Here is a 20,938-nt window from a genome sequence, read left to right as displayed (position 1 = left end):
TCTCTCATTGAATTTATATCATTTGTTTAGATTATCAGTAAGCCAAAAATTAAAACTGTTGCTGCCAAGATTAGCCCACTATCAAAGCGTTTGTAAAATTTTAAATTTATATGCAGATATTTGATAATTTTTAATTATATATGAGACAGATACTTTGCTGACTTAGAAAACCAGTAATATACCACTAAAGGAACTGGTTGGGAATTCTGGTTAACTGATGTTGTCTTTCTAATTAGGTTAATGATTTTGTCCGGGATAAATTTACCAGAAGAGATGGCTCCATTCCAATTTTAGCAGAAATCCTTGCTGGAGGCTGTGTAAGTATTAATACTGGCAATTGCTCATGGCAAGTATGTTCCTTTAACCTCTTTGCACACTAGATACAATATCTGAGTGACATTCCGCCTGAACTCAGGGGATTCTTAGCGGATTTTCTCAGTGAACATATGGAATGATTTTTTAAATATCATTGCATAATCTAACTGGTTTTGAGTATAGAAAAGAGGTTGTATTTTTGTCAGCTCAGTCTCTCAGGAACTCCTGAGGTATTACCTTTCACACTTTTTAATGTTCTAATTCTGATTCTTCTTAAATACCACAGAAAACAGTAGTGGATAGAGTTACCATATATTTATATTGACTAGAACTTTAAAATAAGTGTGACATGACTAATTAATTGGGTCCTTATATTTTAGGTGTAGGATGGAGTAAGCCATTGTGGTATAATTATAATTTTCCTTCTTTAGGGACTAGAGGGTATAGCAAATAACTAAAACTATGTTGAGGCTATTGACAATTCTGAACACAGAGTTTCTATCTTTAAAGTGGGAGCATGACATTGAATTTAGACCAGTTTCTCAAATTTAAGTTTGCAGTTCAGCTGCAAACTTAAATTTTATTTCTGGTGTTCATTTCACATTTGGTAATACCTAATTTGGTTAAGACTTATTTAATCCGTTTGGTCCCTGAAACCCTTAATAACTTCCATTGAACTGGCTGACAGTCTTGGCTAAACCCTCTGCAGTTGCTTGTGGAACCTGAGGTGATGAGGTCAGTGACCTTTGCAGCTTTTAATTCAGGGAAAATGCCCTGAGGGTCAGAGAGAGAGGCTGCTGTGGATTCTCCTTCATGATATCTGTCGGCCTGGCACATAGGTGGGTCCTCAGCTTTCTGCAACCAATGTTTCGTATGGAAGAGGTAGCTTGGTGCGTGCTCGAGTGTGTGTGTGTGTACACTTACGTATGTACCTGTGTTTTTGTGTATGCCTGCAGGCAAGCCCAAGTGCATTTTTAGGAAGAAAACTCACCTCTTTGGCTAACTTTCTTTTTTAATGAAGAACAATTAATGGACATAGACTGAGACCTTTGCTAAGGTCCTACTATATTATCTGTTCTTCCTTTACCCCAATTACATGCTGTAATTGTTTTTCTTCTATTGAAAGGACCATTGCAAGTCATAAATATTCTTTTCCTCAGTGGTTTTAGTTTTAATTTGGTTAAGAAGTTTCCTGACTCAGCTTTGTCACAACACATGTGTACATTTGTCAGAAATCTCCTGTCATATTCTCTGTGTTCCATGTAGCTGATTATTTGTTTCCATTTGTAATACCCAGAAGTTTTTGCCCATGAAACCGACTTGTTCCCATGTCTGACCTGTGACCTAAGTGGTTAAATTATAATCAGATATTTTGTTCCTTTGTTCTTCCTAGGTATGGACCCTATTTCTAGGTTTGAACTTTGGGAATTTCTATTGAAGTCTGGGGTGCCTTGAGGGTTGTGCTGACACTCCAAATCTCTTCGTTAATCTTGACTCATTTCTGGAAGCTTTGTTGGCTTGTCTAGCTGGAAACTGACAGCATGAAAAATAGTCAGGTTGGGCTCTAGGTAGAATCATTAGGTTGTCTACAGTTCTTCACCACAAACACTTTCTGCTTCCCTCTTGCCTCTAAATCTCTTTATTCAGAGAGGAAAGAAAATGTACAGTTACTGAGTTTCTACTGATAAATTCAATCACACTGCAGTGTAAATGATTGTTAAAGCACAATCTGCTACTTCTCCCAAAAAGTGTACATTTTTCAACAGAGAATAAAGCCTTAAACAAAAAGTATGAGTCTCTGTTTATAGAATATCAGGCACTGTGGAATCTAGGAATACACGTTTTACTGAATGGTAAAGAGCCACCAGATAAATGCTGAGAAGAGTGGCTGCTCATGAGCCTGATCATGAGAACCCTCACCATCCTGGGTAGTGGTGGTGCCAGAGTGTGCAGTGTCCTTGTGTGTGTTTGGTTGAATGCTGTTACTGCCACTAGGTGAGAAGGGAGCTGCCGTTCTTCTAAAAATCACTCAATTTTAAAGATGTACCGAATGTGTTAACCTAATGCAGGTTAATTCAGAAGAAAGAGCTCAAACTGAATGGTCCGTGTTGACCTTATAGGTTTTTGCCCTAGCAGAAGGATCAGCTGAGACTGGGGCTTTGAGTTCCCTACATATGGAAGGGAAATTCTACTGCAATGAAAATAGCTGTGCTGTCCCCAGGGAAAATGGTGTGTACCAGCTAGATCATGAAGTGACTAAGAAATGAAAATATCCAGTCCTTAAACATTAGATGCTTTATTATTGTTTTGATTTATGATGTTTTTAAAAGTATGCGTATTTGATACATGCAGAAGAGTACATATTATATAGATAAAAATTTATAATAAAATGAGCATCCATGAATGAACCTACCACTCAGCTAAAATATTACTATTATCATTGACACTGGTTTTCCTTTTAATGTAGCTCTAATCTGCTAGGTTGCTAACAAGCAGTAAGGACTTTTCTTACTGGGCTCAACATTTTGTAGGCTTGGGCTCAACATTATTCTCAACTAGAACTGAAGAAAATAAAGCTTCAGTGAGATCCAGCATTTAGTAACCAGTGAAGTTGAGATTCAAACCACTTTTTGTCTCCAAATCTATACTTACTCACATTTAGTATGTTTTCATTCATTCTTTCCTTCATTTATTCACTCTCATTCAACAAGCTATCAAGGCTGAGAAGAATTTAGAATTTCTTCCTGTGCAGTGAACCAGGCTTAGGATATGTTTATATCTCACAGAAAAAGGGTAGTTCCTGATCGTTCTCTCCAGATAAAACTTAATCTTAAATTTAATCATATTCCACAGTGGTAATTTGAAAGTAGAATTCCTTATCATGATTTGCTTCATTTCTACATATCACCAAAAAAATGTGCTTATGATTATAATTCATCATAATAGCTACCATTTCTTGAGTATCTTACACTGGAATGAACACTTTATAGGCATTATCTCATTATTATTCCCAGCTAGAGTTGAAGAAACTAAAAAGTTCAGTGAAATCAAGCACTTAGTAAATGGAAAAATTGAGATTCAAACCACTTCTGTCTCTAAATCTGTATCCTTTTCTATTTGATATATGTTTCCATTCGTTCAGTCTTTCATTTATTCATTCTCTCATTTGTTGTATGCCTGCTATGTTTCAGGAAAAACTTTTAAATAACCGCTTTATTGAGATATAATTGACATATCGTACGGTTCCCCCCTTAAAGTGTGTATAGTTCAGCAGTTTTTAAGTATGTTCACAGAGCTGTGCAACTATCGCCACAGTCAATTTTAGAACATTTTTATTACCCCCAAAAGAAACCTAGTACCCGTTAGCTGTTGCCTTCCAATTTTCCCACCCTCTGCCCACCAAACCTTAGGCAACTACTAGTAAACTTTCTGTCTTTATAGGTTCACTGTTTCTGGACATTTCATATAAATGGAATCAATATATGGCCTTTTGTGTCTGACTTCTTTCAGTCAGCATGTTTTCAAGATTCATTCATGTTGTAGTATGTATCAGTATTTCAGGCCTTTTATTGCTGAATAATATTCCATTATATGGGTATACCACATTTTGTTTGTCTATTCATCAGTTGTTGAACATTGTTTTTTTTCCCCTACTCTTTGGCTATTATAAATAATGCCGCTATGAACATTCATGTGAAAAGTTTTGTGGACATCAGTTTTCATTTCTTTTGTATGTGTACTGGGGAGTGGAATTGGTGGGTCATGTGGTAACTCTAATTAGTGTTTTAAGGAGTTGCCAGACTGTTTTAAAAAGTGGCTGCACCATTTTACATTCCTACTGCTAATGTATGAGGGTTCTGATTTCTCTGCATCCTTTCCAATACTTGTTACCTTCCTTTTCATTATAGCCATCCTAATGGGTGTGAAGTGGCATCTTACTGTGATCCAGTGATTGACAGTGTTGAGCATCTTTTCATGAGGGTATTGGCATTTGTATATCTTTGGAGAACTATCCAGAAACTGTCCATTTTTTAATTGAGTTGTTTGTCTTTTGTTATTGAATTATGAGAATTCTTTATATACTTAGTGTACCTTATCAGATATGTAATTTGCAAATTTGTTTTCACTTTCTTGACTCTGTCCTTTGAAGAATTGCCCTTTGATTTTAATGAAGATCGATTTGTCTATATTTTCTTTTGTTGCTTGTGCTTTCGGTATCTTATCTAAGAAAGCATTGCCTGATTCAAGATCATGAAGATTTATACCCCTATTTTCTTCTAAGAGTTTTGTGGTTTTAGCTCTTAACATTTAGGTCTTTGATGTTTCACACAAATTTTTAACTTTAATTTTTTGGGTTTTTTGCTTTGAGCAGAAATATTACCAAATGAGAGTTTTATTTTTCATTGTCAGCATTTCAGTGTATTTCCTTCTGATGCTTTCACACACATGTACACATGCTTGTGTGCATGTGCACACACACACTCACACACAGGCACACATACTTTTTTTTTTAAAGCTTCTCATTTTAGAAATAGAATATAATCTTTGGGAATAGAATTATAAAGAGTGTGCATTTTCAAATTTTAACTCTTCATTGTGAGCATTAACCAAACTTATTTTATACCTATATCAAAATCTTCTCCAAAAAGACTTACTAGTTCAGAATTTATGATTTAGATGTGATAGCATAGGTTTTTGTTGTGGTTATATCTATAAATTGAACTTCAGGTTTAATATTTCTCGACCTTCTTTAGGTGGGGATGGGATAAGAGTGTATGTATATGGATACAGTTACTCAGTAACTATCTGTTATGGTTGCATATGAGTAATGTATATGTAACAGGTTTCAAACTATTTTTCTCCTTGTTCTCATAGGTAGACCATTCTTACCAGGCCATATGTTTTAATTTTTTGATTAGAAAGGCTCTCTTTACATATGTATATATACATACATGTATGTACACACACATACATATATTACATGTCCATATCAGACATAAATATAATTGGGTGTTTAATTATGGTATCTGTTGTGGGCAAGAATAATACTTGAATGTCAACTTAGAATTTTTCAGTGTACTTTAATATGCATTGTTGTCACCTCCTATGAAATAAGTAGATGAGAACGGTGGCTCGGAAAGGCTAATTCTCATCCCAGATCGCATAGCTAACATATGCTGCAGGTTTCATGTGAGCCCAAGTATTTTGATTTTAAGACCAACTCCTTTTACTCTGCAATGCTTTCTTGGGGAATCAAATCAATGCCTTCTCCATGTGTCAGAATAAATCTAGATGTGCCCATTCAACTTTGTAATGACTTTTTAAAAAAATGAATTATATAATAAAAATTTAACATATACCTGAATATGTATACATATATATGTTATTTATGTGTAATTAATGTATAAAAAAAGAACATATCTTAGATGTCAGCTTAATGAGTTTTAACAGTTGTATGCACCCGTGAAATCACCATCCAAGATTAAGATACAGAACATTTCACCCCAGAAAATTAATTCATGCTTCTTTCTGGTCAGTTATTTCTCCCCTCCCCCGGGCAACCACTGTTCTGATTTCTGTCAGCAGTTTTGTTTCTTCTTGGATTTCATATGAACAGACTTGTACAAAATGTGTTTTTATGGTTGGTCTCTTTGCTTAACAAAATGTTTTCAAGTTACCTTTGCTATTGTGTAGGTGTCACTAGTTGGATTTTTTTATTTGGGTGTTTTGTTTTTAATTTTGCTGAGCATTATTCCATTGTATGAATCAACTACAGTTTGCTTGTCCATTCTTCTGTTGATGGACATTTGGGTTATTTCCAGTTTTTATCTATTATAAATAAGGCTGCTATAAACATTCCTGTAAAATCTTTTTGTCAACATATGCTTGCATTTTTCTTGGGTTACTAAGAGTAGAAAAAGATAGATGCATGTTCAATTAAAAAAAGCTTCCAGTTGGATCTTTGAAGTGGATGGACCATTTTACAGTCTCATCAGCAGTATACAAATATTCTAGTTACTCAGCATCCTCACTAATGTTTGATATTGTTGGTCTTTTTATTTTAGTCATTCTGGTTGGTGTGAAGTGATATCTTACTGTGGTTTTAATTTGTATTTCCCTGATGCCTAACGATATTGAGCACCCTTTCATGTGTTTATTGGCTGTTCATACATCTTTTTTGATGAAGTATCTGTTCCAGTCTTCTGCCTATTTTTGTTAGGTTATTCATATTTTTGTTACTGATTTGTAGAAGTTCTTTATCATCATGGATACAGTCCTTTGTCAGATATGTGTGTTACGAATATCTTTCCCAGTCTGTGACTTATCTATTAATTATCTTGATGTGTGGCAATTTTTTTTTAAAACAAAAAGATTATAGAGAGTTTCTTAGACACATCCATAAATTTCAGTGGGAAAAAATTTAATGTCTGAGTCAACAAAGCAGAAAGTTTAAAAGTTGAAATGGACTGACTTATATGTACCTTCTAGTTATGTCTCTGGTATCTGTTTTCTTTTTAGGAGGAATTGTTTCTTTTCTTTCTTTTTTTTTTTAATTGAGGTAGAGTCAGTTTATAATTCTGGTGCCTGTTTTTAATGTTGTTAAACTCTAGTCAGTGCACTTACCTGACTGATCACATTACCTCTTTCAGAGAGTGTCTACTTCTGAATGGATAGAAGTCATAAAATTCAAAATATATTTATTGCTCAATAAAGGATGAATGTAATCCCTTCATGCTGCAGATGTTTTCATAGCCCTGTATGAAATACCCCTTGGAGAACATCTCTCTTCCCTTGGTGTCTTGCTTTCAGTTTGCATAGTGCACTCACATTAGTTAGTGGACAAGAACTCTGTGAGGCAGATAGGGTGATTGTTGTGATCTCTGTTGTATTAGGAAACCAAGGAATGGAAAGGTTATGATGTATCTAAGGTTACAAAGTTAACGACCATATAGGTCAACAGCCTTCCAAACCAGTAATCTTTCTGCTCTGCCATCTTCCACCCTTCAGCCTGTGTGTGCACATGTGCACACACACACACCCATACCCGTACCCATACCCATACCCATACCCATACCCATACCCATATAGGCACAGCAAGAGGCCCCTCGTTGGCTGGAGGATTTACAAATCCTGGGAGACACGATCTGTAGCTTGCCAGCTCCCCATACTTGTCTTCCTCAGCAAGCTGAGCTTGCACAACTCTGTAAAGGGTGGTTTGGAAATAGTTTCTACAACTCCCATCCCCAGGAATCAGTGTGGATTCGGCTGTATGCTTGCATGCTTACGTGAACACACATACATATGCACACGTGTTAAAAGCTCATATACATTTGGTTGCTTTCTCTCTCGCCTTCTGAGACAGCCTGACTCTGTCTATAGAGTGTGTATCTACTTTTACTTTAAACTAAACACCTCTACCCTTCTCGGTCTCTTTCCCTCTTGCCTTTTCAGATGGCCCACATTCTGCCTGTGGAGTGTGTTATCTCCTAAGCCGCTCTCCCTTCTGAGTGAGACTACACTCGGTCTGTGGAATTTGTATCTCTCTAAATAAACTTGCTTTCACAAAGGAAAGTTCATATATATTTATGTCAGAGTGGTGGGTACACAAAGTATTTGAGTCTTCCTTTATGCTAGGCGGAGGTATGTGTAACTCAGTCTACTCATATCCAAACTCCCTATCATATATCATCATCCAGCCGTGAGCAAATTAGCTTATCCCTTTCCAACTGTCACCATCCTAGGCTATTTTAGAGAGAACCATAGCATTTCCCATTGCTGAATAAAATATCTATAAGAATGTTTGGTTGATGGTGAGTTGTGAGACAGAGTCACTATCTCTTCCTTTTCCTCTTGCGTCCTAGTGACAACTAATTCTGTGACTTTTATAAAATTTTCTGGTTATTTTAAATGCATATATTTTGTACATCTGTTCCAGGAGCTGGTGTGGCCTTAAACTGAAGTTAGACTCTCATCAGTCTCTGTAAGGGAAGACTTTATAATGAATTATTCGGATTGGACATTTTGTGGTTGGAGGGCAGTAGTTCCAAACCATAAGACAACAGATCAAAGAAGGAAGTAATCAGGGGACTTGGCACAAGCAGAGCTAGGTCCCAGCCTCTTTGTGGACTGTGCCCCAGGGTGGGATTGTGAGGGCAAGAGGTTGAACAGGCCTAATCCTGTGTGCAACCCCGTGGCCTCAGGCACATCAGAAGTGTGGTGACATTTCAGTATTACATCCTTTTCTCCTAACTTTTGCCGTCAATTTTAGTTGGTTTATTTTCTCATTAAAAAAAAATTGTGACACAAGATTAGATGGGAGTTTTTCCCTTCTTTTCATTTCTGTTGTATATAGGTAAGCCTCATTAAAAATGGGTTTTGTTCCCTTTTATTGTGTCATCTGTAGCTCAGTTTTAGAACAAAGAAATTGCAACAACAAGTTTGAAGATAGAAGTTTAGCAATTAGAGGTTAGGAGTTAATTCTGGTGATTTGGTGAATGCAAAAATTCACCAAAGGTATTGTATGGAATGATATGCTATCTAGCATAGGCATCAGGACAAGAGGCAACAAGATGTCAAATTAGACAGTGTTCATTTAAGACTATGTAGCTGTGTATCATGGTTTAACTTGGAATTTTATTTATCTTGGTGTCTGTTATTTCAGATCACTAGTTTTATTTGGTTAGTTGGTTTTTTTTTTTTTTTTGATGTTCATATATGCATGGGTAGTAAGACTTTAAAAGTTAGGATCCACAGATAGCTAGTGCTAACTATTTTTTAAAAAAGCATTTAAAGTATATAAATTACTAAATTTACCATGGGGAAGATTTTGTGAGAGAGGACCTAGTCTTTAAAAGAAGCCATTGTTTCTGAGAGCAGTTCTGTTTGTGATGGTGAAAGGGGGAGCCAGGGGTGATTTGGGTTTTTTTTGTTTGTTTTTGAACAGTTCATACATTTGTGTGATTCAGAATTTAAAAGGTACACTGGCATATGCTTTACAGATTCTTTCTCCTAGCTATTTATTTCTCCTTCCAGGAGGCAACCAATGTTTTCATCTCTAAGCTATTCTGATTTTGTTAAACTTAGGTAAATTTTGACATATTTGTCATCAGTGGGTACCTAATACTTTATGTTCTGTTTGTTACTTGGCATGGTTTTATTACCTAATCTTACTGCCTGATAAAGAGCAGATAATTGTTTCTACTTAACCTTTTCTTATTGGGCATTGACTTTTTTTTTCTGTTTAATTTTATTGCTTTTTAAAATAGCAGACACTAGCATTTTGTAAAAATAGAGGTACTTTTTTTTTCATTGAAAAGTTACTATATTTTTATTTCATAATTTAACACTTCTGAAATTCTGTATTTAATGATTATATTTACTGTAAGTAGTGTTTTTTTCTCTGTGAAAAGCTGTTATTAAATTCACGATATCACTTAAATAATCAATCAAGTCTTAAAATAGAGAAGAAATGATATTTTCCTGATGTGTTTGTTTCTCAGAGGAGAAACAGTTAAGGATGTGATAACGTCATAATCCTTGTTCTCTGTCACTAGATTTCTTCCCAGAGTGGTTGAATTAATTGCAGATTTTTCCCTCCTTCCCCCTGTCCCCACTTTAATACGTATGGGAGAGTGATCAACCTCAAATTTTAAAAAAGGACAGTGCATATTTGTCTAGTATGTTTCCCTTTAAGTATTATAAGATGTCCAACGTTTTAGATAAATTAAATAGCAGTCTTTATTTTTTTTCTAAAATTATTCAGTGTTTTTGGATCGTATTTGTCCACATATTCTTAGGTCTATCATAAAGTTTTAATAAATTATTATTAATTTTTAAAGCATATACCCAACATGCAATTGGTAGAAATTTTCTCCCTCAATCATAGTAGAGTACATAGGTAGATGTGAAAGAAACTCATAGATGTGTGCCTTTTTTGTAGTGTCATTGTTTCACTGTTACATACTCATCGTATTTCATGTATATATCTATGTTTAGTTTTGTGGTTGTGTCCAGTGCATTGGTGGGACTTAGTATATGTGCTGGGTAATAGACCTTCAAAGCATGCAACAGTTAATGTGTTTGTGTTTTAAAATATAGTCATTTACTTCTTTTAATTATACTGTTTTAATAGAAAGCTTGTTACATGTACATGTAGGACGAAATTTGAAGAGTTGTTAAAGAAATTCAGATCTCAAACTGGCAGTTACTTCCAAAAGGATCTGTGAGAGAGGGAGGAGGGAAGGAGGGAACCGCAGGGTGGAAGGATGCTGGCTGGAGTACTCCTGCTCTGCAGGATGTTATAATTGACCAATGATTTAAAACATGAAGGGACTTTGTATTTATTTAAACAATGTCCATATTTAATGAGTAGCACCCAGGGGTTGACATCATCTGATGGTGGCAAATTTGGGGGATTATAATAAAAATTTGTTCTTTCTTCCTTTTTTAAAAATCTGCTTTAGTTTAGAACATAAAGCACATTTTCCCAAAGATCGTCTTTGTAACCTTTATTTATTTAAACAAGAGATTTCAGGGAAGTAGTAAACATTTTTCAATTGGTTTGGTCTTTAATGCTAACTACGGGAGCAATTACTTGGATTATCATTTTAACATAATTTTTCACCCAGCAATCCTTTTCAGAGTATTGTTTGCTTAGATTGAAATATTGAAATACTTCCTCCTGATGCAGTGCAACAGATTAAAAGAGAAACACAGACAAATCAACATGTAAAATTGAGTCAGTCGTCATTCAGGGACCTGTGTGCCAGTGGTCTGGGTCGTGTCGAGTTGGGAGTTGCAGGAAATCCAGAAAGAGACAGCAAATTGCTGCACCCTTAGTGCTTGGTGGACAAAAAGGGGATTAGGACCCTGGGGAATCCAGAACAATAAGCTTCCCACAAGGAGGTAAGGAATCTTGTGTCAGTGTTGGCAGTTGTGGGTGTTGATGGGAATAAGGGATCAGGATTGGGACTGGAGTATTCAGGAGGTTTCTGGCCCCAGGCCAGTTAGGAGAATGGGCTGGGACTTGCTGCTGCTCCTTGGAAGGGAGCCTGGGAGGGCTGTGGAAAATGAACAGGCATGTGGACAAAGGTAGAGTATTGAAGTGGCATTGACCGCTGCTTGTGAGTTTTATGAGTGTTGTTCGTAGTCTTTCCATACCTGTGGAATTACCAAGCCCAATGAGGCATATACTTCCTGTTTGACATGTGACATGCTATTACAGTGAGGTTGTGATTATGTAATGTAATTATGATTATACGAATCTGATTCTGATTATATAATGTAAACAGCTACACTTGAGATGAAGATACATGCAAATAAGTTTTTTAACTCCATGAATGGAGAGATATATATTTATGTTTTAAATTTTTTATTTATTTTTATATATCCATATATACACACACATAAACACATTTTTTTTTCTTTCTTAAAGAAACCACAAAAGGAGTTGGTAGCAGTTTTATTAAACATTCTTTTTTTCTCCTCTACTAGTTATCAGGTTTCAGGTGCAAATACACTTTCATTATTCAAATTCAGATATCTCTCAGTCACCACTAAAGAGTGTGGAGTGTGGCTTTGTACTCATGGTAACTAGATATTCTATTTCCCAGCTCTGTCTTGAAGAATTTTTCTGGTTTGGTCTTGAAATGATACTGAAATTGTCTTTCTAAATTACCTTCTTTTGTGTGGGTGTGGTTGTATGTCTGTCTCAGAGTTTTGATCAGGATAATACATTTTAGAATATGTGACTTTTTTTTTTTAATGGGGAGGGGGAAGTAATTAGGTTTATTTACTTATTTATTTTTAGAGGAGATGCCGGGGAATTGAACCCAGGACCTCATGCATGCTAAGCATGTGCTTAACCTCTTGAGCTATACCCTCCCCCCATTTTAGAATTTGAACCAGAGTAGACTTTCCCCCTTTGACCTCTGTGGGGCAAAAACACTTCTGTGTTAATTGCCCTACAGTCCAAGGAGAAGGAAGCAGGTGGTCGAGGTGAGGAGAATGCTTGCTAAGAAGAGGAAAGAAAACTATTTTAGAGCTGAATTTTAGCTCCAGCTTGGTAAAAGATACCAACCAACCTTCTACTGTCTCTTTCCTTTTCATTAGACCTCCTGCTGCCACATCTGGCTTCACTTTTGTTTTCTAAGTGAGTTTATTAGTTTTGCCATTTTGGATATGACTAGGTTGACCCTGGAAAGATTGCTTTGAGAAACACTCTTGACATTTCAAATAGAAACAAACCTAGACATAGATTGGCTTGAGACAGAGTTTGGGACCATCCTTTAAGAGTCCCTTCAGAATATCGGTCAACGCATTGGACTCTCATTCCCGTCTAAAGAGGGAGGCTAAAAGTGGTACAGTGTGGAGACTTCTCCGAACTTTCCTTGGTTATACTGCTGATCGGGCTCTGATTTGGAAATCTGCTTCTGTCTCTCCTTTCTTGCCTGCAGGCTGGCGGTTCTCAGGTCATCTTTACTAACCCGCTGGAGATAGTAAAGATTCGCCTGCAGGTAGCTGGAGAGATCACCACAGGGCCCAGGGTCAGTGCCCTGAATGTGCTCCGGGACCTGGGACTTTTTGGTCTGTATAAGGTGGGTAGATTGCCTTGGGTTATCTCAGTAGAGAGGTTGTAATGTACTTGATAGAAATGTGAAAAAATGTGGAAACCAGACTTCTCCCCCTAAATGGAAAAGCAATCTTGTCCAGCAGGGTAGTCCCTGGAGTAGTAAATCAAACAAAAAGGAAAAATCAGGACACTTCTATTAGAGGCAGTGGGAGACACAAACACACTCTCCTGTTGTCTTCAGGCTTTTATGAAGCTGCCGGCAGGGAGGCCAGCACTGCAGACCTGCTGGCTTTAGGTTCACAGTCTTTTATTTGATGGTGGGTTTGGGAAAGTTTCTTAGGTGTTCTTTTGGGGCTGGTTTAGGACTTCAGAATAGTCTTATGTTTATTTTGAGTCTGAGTTATCTCTATTGTTATCTTCCCAGTAGGAGCTTCTCTTTGTCTTAATAATTTGACCACAGTGAAACAGTAGTAGAGTTTGGTAGGATTCAGGTCTTTAAGAAGTTAAGTGGTGGGATTTGTCAATAATGAATTCCATTAAAACAAAACAAAACAAAACAAAACCAGAGTGTACTGTACTTTAGCAAAATGCCAGTCAATAGATTCCTTCCCTGCAGGTACACTTACTCCATCATTACAGATCAGATGTAATGGAGCAGAAGCTATTATTTTTCTTAAACAAGGAAGAGTCTTTCTTTCTATTCTTCTGCCTGGTATAAGGGGAGAATACGTAAATTTAGATTTTATAGACAACTGTGTTTCCACAGCATCTGATTTATTTATAGATCCATCACTGTAGAAATGTGTAAATTGGCTTCTGTAGCTGCAAATTGGAAATTAGAAATTCTCTCAATTAGAATGACACAGCTACAACCAGTAAACCAGTGATGCCTATCTTGAAAAAGCTTTGTACACATTCCCTCCCCTCTACCCCCAGTTTTCATCCTTTTTGGAATGCCCTTTGAAAGCTGAATTTATTAATACTGTTTCTCTCTGTATCATCCTTCGGAAGAGTCCCAGGAATTTTTTTTTCAAAACACTTGATTTTGTCTTTTAAAAACAGAACCATTAGGGAAACAAGTACCAAAGGTAGGGTATTTGCCTGGCTAGCTGAAGCCTGGGCAGTAGGGTAATAAGGGCTGAGGAGGGTGTTCACTGCACCCTCCCGGTCACTGAGACAAGCAGTCCCTGGGTGGTTCTCCACCCGCAAGGGCATCTCCTGCTGAAATATGTTGTGTGAGGTCCCCCCCACCCCATCCTCCGCTATTTAGGACATGGGGAATGAGGAGGGAAGAGTGGTGGTTTCTTTTTCCCCGTCCCAAGAATAGTCACCTTCCTTTTCCACTGCTGCTGTCTACAGCTTCTTAGCTGGTGCTTCAGGGGCTCTAAGCTGAGGTGAGTTAAATTGGTAATTTGTTCACTTTTGGGGCTTCCTTTGCTGGTCTCTTTGAAATCAAGCTGTTCATACTGGGTTTCAAGTCTATTCCCACCCACACCCCTTGCACCTACCAAAGCCAAACAGAACAAGCAGCCTAGAGGTTTGAGGATTGCATTTTTGTTAACCTTAAAAACTGAATTTATATTGGAAATGCCAGAAAATTCCTAGTTGTGGGAAAACCATCATTACCCAGTTAACTAACTCGAGGACTCCATGATCCACCAGCCTGTCTCCAACTTTGAGCCGTGTGTATTTCCCAGTGCCCCGCCAACTCTCCCATTGCCCTCCCACGTCAGTCCCAATGTTGTTTGAGGGACAGCCCAGGCTTGTCACCCTGAATCCCTCAGGGCATTCACACCTTGTTTACACAACTGTTTCGTACTATTTCCTCACTGTTTGACAGGGTGCCAAAGCGTGTTTCCTCCGAGACATTCCCTTCTCTGCAATCTATTTTCCTGTTTATGCTCATTGCAAACTACTTCTGGCTGATGAAAATGGACACGTGGGAGGTTTAAATCTCCTTGCAGCAGGAGCCATGGCAGGTAACTACAATTTTTTTTTTTTAAACCAACCCCTTCTTCTCCCAATTCTCATAAGAAGTACAGAATCTTGATACAGTTTTCCCTTTTATTTCTGGAAGGGTTATTGTCTGTATATGACTTAGTTTACTTATGATCGCTTTTTCTCCTTTGTGGGATGTGCTATAATTCTGATGAGAGTTAATTACATTTGCATAATGTGGATAAACAGCTTAATGCAGCTTAGCAACTCAAGCCAAATTAGCTCTGCCCATCTAAATTGGGTTTTCATCATTAACATATTTCTTAGCCTCCTCTGTCTCTGAAAACTTGGGTGCAGGCAAGCTAGGCAGTAGGTGGAAAAGTTCTTCATCAAATCAGTTGCTTTGCTGTACCTCGTCCTGATGCACAGGTCTAGCATGCCCTTCCTTTCTAATTCTGTATACTGGAATCTACATGATTTGGCTTTGAGTTTGCTTCAGGAAGCTGTTCCTGTTCCTTCTACCATCATCCTGTCAGACCAAAGTAAGCAATGCTTACCCAGCAGACCACCCTGCACTCAGTTGGCATCTCTTCTCTGTCTGTGAACACTTTCGTCATTTATTAATGGTTTTTTTCAAAAGTTTCATCCTTTGTATTAATCTGGGTGCTCCTTGAGGGCAAGGGTTTCATTCTGTTCATCCTTGCCTTCCCTACGTGGCCAGCATAGTAATAATAGGAGCTCAATAAATGTCAACGGAACAGGCGAAAACCTCCATTTGGTCCAAGGTACCGAATTAGGCACAGAAGAGATTCCATCTGAAAGAGGAGCCTAACAAATTTGAGAAGGTACTAAGATGCTTCCTTCTAATGTCACAACCCAGCCTTCCTCTTGAGTTGTGAGGGAGCTCACTTGGGATAGAAGGGGAGGACCAGGCACCCTTCGCTGCACCAGCCCTCAGAAATGACAGAGGCAGGAAAGGGCACATGTTTGCTCTCCATTACAGCTGGTCAGGGCTGGAAACATGCAGGGTGAATGAACACAAACCCAGTGCTGTCCCCAGCTGCTCAGTGTCACTCTGACCACCTGGGATCCTGGCACTGTGTTGCTCTTACGGGGTACGTTCTCCTCTGGTTTGCTGGCTAAGCACAGCAGGACAGCCTAAGTACCTCCTGAAATGTGGTGTGTGGCAGGAGCCCTTGGTTCTGGGGGTGCTGGCTGGACATGTTATTCTTCTCACCCATGATGATAAGGGAATGACTTGTGATTAAGAAGCTCTCCCAGGGAGCTTTGGGCCCTTGTTTGGAGTCTAGCAACTCCCTTGTTCTGTGGCGTTTAGAACTGCAATCAATTGCAGTGATATCGGAAAGCCAGTAAAGCTACCTTCTCAGTCTTGGCACTGAGTGTTCGTCCAGCTCCTTTCAGATACTCACCAAAGTCTCCCTGTTTTAAGTGAGGGCCATCCAGTCTTCCCTCCAGTCTTTTCTCTCTGTCTTCCAGTCAGCAGCAAAGAACAGGCTAATCATGGACAGGCATTTTGCCAGTGGTTGACGGAACCAAGTAAACATTTTCATGGAACTGTCAGCACCAACTTCTTGCCCACAGATATTTGATGTCAGTTTTCAGAGTGAAAGATGGATTTTTCTACTTTTTACCTATAAAGCTTTGCTGGCAGGCATTGAGAACATTCAGAATGCAGAAAATTTCAAAGTTGACAATTTACCTAGTTTCACCTAAATGAGGTGGAGGGCTGTGGGGGAGGATATTTCATCATCGCTAACAACCCCCCTGCCCCCCGCCCAAGTCTACCAGCTCCGTCTGCACAGTGATGATCCATGACATTCAGGCCAAATTGAATTTCTTCTCCCTGAGGAAGGAGTTATAAGCTCCTTTGTTCCCTGTTTTGTTTTATAAGTAAAAGGTGTGGTTATGAAATCCATCTTGTGTGTCCTGCTGCTGATCAATCTCAACATGGCCCCAGGGAGCTGGGGCACAGGGCTGGATGACAAGGCCTTTTGATGATCAGTTCCCCTACTGTTCCTTAACTGGTTGCCTGGCCTCCTCTGCCTCAGTTGTAATGACTTCTGTCAGATACGCGTGTCTGAAAGGAGTCACAGTCAGCTCTCAAGTTAGCCCCTCAAACGGCTGAGTGGATATGAGTATTGATATTCACCTTGCACAGTAAGGTGACAGGAATGAGCAGAAAGTACTACAGTTTGGTGTCAGATGTTGTTAGCAGCTCATTAAATTGACATTATCTTCACTTCTTATTATACATGAAAATACCATGTCTTATTTAAGAAAAGAAAGCAAGGAAAATATTGAAACCTAAAGGGGAACAGGTGGGAATTGTCCTGGTAATGCTGCTGCATTTCTTCCTCTCACAGTTGTTTGGGATCATGCAATGTAAAATGATTTTCCTCATTCAGAAAGAAAATATAATTTGGCCCTGACCCCACTGAAGCAGCAAATAGGCTTGTATATCCTTTTTTCCATTAGTGCCCAGGTATCTATTTAAGAAGCTTCGAGTTAAAGCAATTAAAGTTGCTAATTGTACTGTTAATGTTAGCAGTATTTCTATCCTTTGTAAGGTACTTTGGATGAATTAAATGTGCCTTCCTCCTGAAAGGTGTACCTGCCGCTTCTCTGGTGACCCCTGCTGATGTCATCAAGACAAGACTGCAAGTGGCTGCCCGTGCTGGCCAGACGACATACAGCGGTGTCATCGACTGTTTCAGGAAGATACTCCGGGAAGAAGGGCCCTCGGCATTTTGGAAAGGGACTGCAGGTAGGGGCTGGGGCCACGCAGAAAGGCTGGCTGACTTTAGGGTCCTGCTCCCATTACTCACTGGTCGTCTTTGCCACAGTCATCCCGCTGTTAACTGCCCGCATCTCATCTCTCTCTTTCAGCTCGAGTGTTTCGATCCTCTCCCCAGTTTGGTGTCACTTTGGTCACCTATGAACTTCTCCAGCGGTGGTTTTACATTGATTTTGGAGGCCTGTAAGTGCAGCCTATAAAGATAGCACCAAAAACCAAAACAAGCCTTTGGCCTATAAAGGCGGTTTTTGGAACTCTTAGAAACCGACAGGACAGAGGATCCTCCAGGACTAATGCATTTAAAGCAAACAGTGGGCTTGAGAAACTTCAGTGTTAGGGGGAGTAAGACCTGGACAGGGTGACATCATACCCAGTATTAAGCAGCTACTTGGGGAAAGTTTAGGAAGGCAGCAAATTAAAGTATTATGTGAATAACTGTCTTTTAATTGTAAGCAAATACTAACTTTCATGGACTTAGGTCCCTATTTGGATTTTTATTATGTATTTTATATTATATATATATATCCTTTTAACCAGAAGTAATATAAATTTGTATTAGTAACACTTTTGTAAACATTCTTTCAAAGACTCAGTCAAGCCCTTTCACACCTCCAAGATTTCATTATTCGCCATAATTTGTTGTTAGATAGGTATAGATGTTCTTAGAGCTAATTTATTGTCCCCTCCAAAAAAAAGATTCAGAGAGAGGTTATGCCCCTGGCCGTAACCACTGATGAAATTGGGGCCAGAAATTGGGCCTCTTAAAGCTTAGTATTTGAAGCCTGTGCTGGATAGAAGAGGAATTGCTTGTTGTATTTGGTGGGTGGGAAGGTTGTACCCAGAGCAAGCAATTATCAGCTTCTTAGCAAAAGATAAAATCCCCATATCTGAGTTTTTACCTCATAAGCCTGTGAACCCTTTTCCTGCTCAGAAGCCAAGTAGAGAATTAGCTATTAAACCAGGTAGAGGAACTGATACAAAGAAAGTCAGAACAGCAATCTCTCAATTCCAGGCTTTTCTATACTTTTACATTTCTGTAAAAGTAAGAACTGTATCTATTTCTCTTTAAATAATTTTGGTAATAACCTATATGAGTCTATTATTTTAAAAATTAGCTTTTTTATTATGTCAAAATAAAAGAAAAATGTAAATTTCCTATGATTAATTTATGCTCAGTGTAGAAAATTTGGAAAACAGAAAAGTATGAAAGAGAAAATCATCCATAATCCTCCTTCCCAGAGAGTTAGTTTTTGAATATGTCTTCTGATCTCTTTTCTGCAGGTCTGTTTATATATATGAAATTGAGGCCATTTCTCTTCTAAATCAAATATATGAATGTGTTGCTTTTAAAGCAGCTGTAAGAGGGGAGGGTATAGCTCAGGTGGTAGAGTACATGCTTAGCATGCAGGAGATCCTGGGTTCAATCCCCAGTAGCTCCTCTAAGAATAAATAAACCTGATTACCTCCCCCCACTGCCCTGCCAAAATTTAAATAATAAATAAATAAATAAGTAAATATTTAAAAAAATAAAGCAGCTGTAAAGCATGACTAATGCAGCATAAATGACAAGGGAATAGTTGAACAGTCTGTGGCACATGGGCCAGACTGAAAGTGTTCAGTTGTGTGCCATCTTCCTCAGTCTTGAGTACCCTAACCATTGGCTTTTTCTATCAACAGCAAACCCTCTGGCTCAGAACCGACACCTAAGTCACGCATCGCAGACCTTCCTCCTGCCAATCCCGATCACATCGGTGGATACAGACTCGCCACAGCCACTTTTGCTGGCATTGAAAACAAGTTTGGCCTTTATCTCCCCAAATTTAAATCTCCTAGTGTTGCTGGGGTTCAGCCAAAGGTGGTGGCGGCAGCTCAGTGATGAGACTACCATTGAATGTGGCAAAATGGAGCCCTAAAGAGAGGGGCCTGGGAGAGCAGCCCTGTAATGCATCCAGTCAGCTGCATGGTGCTGACTGAGCTGAGGAGTCAAACTGTTCTTTCTATATGGCGTATACATATATTTGTTTATAAAGTAGTCATTTGCCCAGGAAAAAAACCACAACACAATGCAGTTTGCAGCTTTAGTTTTATGTGTTGAAGTGTTTTCTAAGCCTTGGCATGAATTAGTGTTCTAGACTGCTTTGCACAGCTTGCACTTCTAGTGACTGTACATATTGTACATCTTTGTACAGAGACGTCTTGGCACCTCACCCCAACAAATCACATTTATAGAATGTAATGCAGTTCTGAGTGGCTTGAAATGTACAGAATGTTTTGAAAGTGTTTTATTAAGAATCACACGAAAATAAATGTATTAAAGTTAAATTCATTCTCTTATTGATGACTTACGGAAATAAAGCATCAATATTGGATGTATTTAATTCTTGGCTTGTTTTCCATTCTGAAATAAAAAGGTATTTGTTAATAAGAAGCATAATGAGACCAAGTGCTGACACCACTGAATAAGAGATCTTTTGGAAAAGATGCATGCCAGTGGGGGCCAGAGGACCAGGCTAATGACTTGCGTGTGCTGATGTGTTTCCGTTTGTATTTCATGTGTGTTTAGATTCTTGTCTGTTCATCAATCAAAAGGCATTTCCTAGACAGCTCCTCTCCTGTCAACGTGCATATGGAAACGGGGATGTCTCCAGCATTACTGGTTTAGTTTTGCCTTCCTCTGACACAGCGAGGCGAGGGCCTACCTTTCAAAAGTCTAAAGGATACTTTGGCAATTTTATTCATATGGATATGATTCCAGTCAAAAATAAAATGCACACCAAAATTATGCATGGAGTTGGATTTTCCTTCATAAATATACTGATAGTGCTTTTTATTGTGGTTCACTGCCAATTCCTGATAACTAATGATCAGGTTTTCCTCTTTCCCACTTTCATAGAAAAGAGTTTGATTTGGAAAGAGGTATGGTGGAGTGAGGGGAATGAAGAAGTTAATAGAAAAAGCTCTATCTCGTGATTTAGTGGTGTGTAGGCTCTTATGAATCCAAATACAAACTGCTTATTCCAAAAGTCACTCACCATGGGTGTGATTACTAATTTAGATCTAAACATGCATCTTGACAGCCACATCTACACTTTGCTCTGGTTGTGATTTGATGTGTACCATCAGAATTTATTTATGTTAGCAGAGTACTTTGGGAAAACATTATTGCTATTGTCAATGAGCCAGGATATGAGAATGTATGCAAATATTTTCAAGAGGTGAGCCTGGGGATGAACAAAGTCACTTAGTATCCCACACATGGCTCACCCGTTGATGGCTGACAGCCCTGTAACACACTGTAG

The 20,938-nt window shown here is 38.5% G+C and overlaps 1 protein-coding gene across 2 annotated transcripts in view; it reads left to right on the top strand.

The window, feature by feature from the left end:
- SLC25A12 (solute carrier family 25 member 12) overlaps positions 1 to 20,017 on the top strand; it is a 78,846-nt gene extending 58,829 nt beyond the window's left edge. For both annotated transcript variants that reach the window (XM_074363885.1, XM_010960684.3), the window contains 6 exons: positions 237 to 317; positions 12,771 to 12,911; positions 14,727 to 14,865; positions 17,451 to 17,609; positions 17,732 to 17,822; positions 19,317 to 20,017. In XM_074363885.1, the coding sequence (XP_074219986.1) occupies positions 237 to 317; positions 12,771 to 12,911; positions 14,727 to 14,865; positions 17,451 to 17,609; positions 17,732 to 17,822; positions 19,317 to 19,515 (810 nt within the window). In that variant the 3' untranslated portion in view covers positions 19,516 to 20,017. The remainder of the gene's footprint in view (positions 1 to 236; positions 318 to 12,770; positions 12,912 to 14,726; positions 14,866 to 17,450; positions 17,610 to 17,731; positions 17,823 to 19,316) is intronic.
- The last annotated feature ends 921 nt before the right edge of the window (positions 20,018 to 20,938 follow it).

This window comes from Camelus bactrianus, chromosome 5 (assembly GCF_048773025.1).
Source record: "Camelus bactrianus isolate YW-2024 breed Bactrian camel chromosome 5, ASM4877302v1, whole genome shotgun sequence".
In the NCBI taxonomy this organism is placed as follows: Eukaryota; Metazoa; Chordata; class Mammalia; order Artiodactyla; family Camelidae; genus Camelus; species Camelus bactrianus.
This window is presented reverse-complemented; position numbering and strand designations above follow the sequence as displayed.